A 1,997-nucleotide genomic window follows, 5' to 3' on the forward strand; every position below is an offset into this window, starting at 1 on the left:
TACAAGTATTGGAAAATGGAAAAACTCAAGTAAAGTACAAATACCTCAATGTTGTACTTAAGTACATGTTACTTTACACCACAGGTTATTACAAAAGCGTGACTCTCGTGGCTCACCATAATAGTCCTTCTTGCAGCATGGGTTTGAATCCGACTCCAGCTTTACTGTAGTTCTGTATCATTTATCATCTCTCTCCTGCCAACCTGTCTATCTATTCATTGCCACTGTCATAAATAAAACACACATTCAGAACAAAAAATCAACTTTCTCCTGCATGCCAAATTGTCTCAATATTCATTGCCACTGCATGTCAAAGCACACGTTATACTTTAAAACATTACTAAAGAGAATGCTCTCTGCCACAATTCTATTGTTTATTTATTATTGTTGAAAAATATTGACAATATTGTAATTATTCACATGCATTATGTTCCACCCATCCTTCTCGTGGCCCTCCAAAGTTACAGGCGTGAAGAACGCGACGATCAAGTGAATTCATGTGTCCACATCACCATGCAAAACGGATACGTTTCTTCCGTTGAAATTGCACAAATTGAAATTGGCGTTCAGCATAATGTTCCACCCCCTTCTGTCTCTTATTCCTTTCAGGTAACGAAACTATAGGCACTTTTCATCCCAGAGTCCAGGATCCATCCGATTCCAACTTGCTACCCAGCATGAAGCACATTCCTCCTCTTTATCTGGGCTACTGGAGAGTGAGCGGGTTGCTCCTTTGTCTGAGCCAGGTTGTCTTCCCCGACACTACACAACTGGAGTCCATCTTGGACAAGTACAAGGACAAGGACGATGACTGGTGGAGGGCCAGGTCCAGGGGGAAGAGGGCCATCACTGAGGGAGACATGCATCTCATCCTGGATCTGCACAACAAGCTCCGTGGTCAGGTCTACCCCCAGGCCTCCAACATGGAATACATGGTGAGTTTTATATTATGTACCTTGATGAACGGTATTGTACAAGACACAAGCCTTTTGTGGTTATTGTTACATTGTTATAGAAGTGTTCATGAAAGATCCTCTTATTGTCTTACTGTTGGTGTCTGGCATACTCATTTTGCAGAAACTCTTATAAGGAATTACAACTGCAAGATCAGAGTTGAACACAGGGAGAGTGTTTTTTCGCAGGTCGTTCAGTCCGAGTGTATCAAAAAGGCAACTGGGTTAAGGCAGACCGAAGCTTATGATTGGCTGCGCGGAGGTGACAAAAGTCTGGGGGACGGAGATACACCTAAACCCTAACCTCAGTAAAACTAACGCTGGTGAATGCTAACCTGGTGAATGCTAACCTGCCGACGCTGGTGAATGCTAACCTGGTGAAATGCTAACCTGCCGATGCTGGTGAATACAAACCAGGTGAATGTTAAACTGGTCGGACCAACGGTGCTTAACCCAGTTGCTTTTTTGATACACTCGGACTTAAAGAGCTGCAAAAAATACTCTCCCACATTGAACACAGTCAACACACAAAAAGGGAAATGGTCACAGAACATATTTTGAACAAGTAACCAACATGTACGTATCTGCATAGTTTAACTAGCAAGAAATGGGCGAGAAGACGGGATACAAGGAAAGTCCTTGTATTACATATCATACCATATAGATTGGTTAAAATAATATTCATGCATTAAAATAAGCCCAGGATAATAGCTTTAAGGCTAAAAAAGGATCAGAATAAAAGAGGATCAATGTCGTCCTCACTCCAAGCCTGTGTTATTCAACCAAACAGACAGAATTCAATGGTTCACTTAAGGATAACCAGGTCCAGTGAAACGCCCCTTGGTGCTTGGACAGCTGTCATGTAAGCCAAGCTATTCTATTCTATTCCCCTTCAGAATATAGTACAACTCTACAGCGCTGCTAGAGGCATGACTTCTGCCAGATGAGGGAGGTTTGACACTCTGCCCTTAGAGCACATAGAGCTCAGATTGATCAAAGGCGCAAGACTCGCTGCCAAGCAAGAAACCACGGTGCCTCTTCCAC

General features: G+C 42.8%; 1 protein-coding gene across 1 annotated transcript in view; it reads left to right on the forward strand.

Annotated features, from left to right (window-relative positions):
* Positions 1 to 677: 677 nt before the first annotated feature.
* LOC308285076 (cysteine-rich secretory protein LCCL domain-containing 1-like) overlaps positions 678 to 1,997 on the forward strand; it is a gene marked incomplete at both ends in the record, with an annotated part of 14,930 nt that continues 13,610 nt past the window's right edge. Inside the window, one exon of the mRNA XM_080725796.1 lies at positions 678 to 935. Coding sequence (XP_080581922.1) covers positions 678 to 935 — 258 coding nt within the window. The remainder of the gene's footprint in view (positions 936 to 1,997) is intronic.

The sequence above is a fragment of the Nannobrachium achirus genome (genome assembly GCF_963921795.1).
Source record: "Nannobrachium achirus genome assembly, chromosome: 5".
Classification (NCBI taxonomy): Eukaryota; Metazoa; Chordata; class Actinopteri; order Myctophiformes; family Myctophidae; genus Nannobrachium; species Nannobrachium achirus.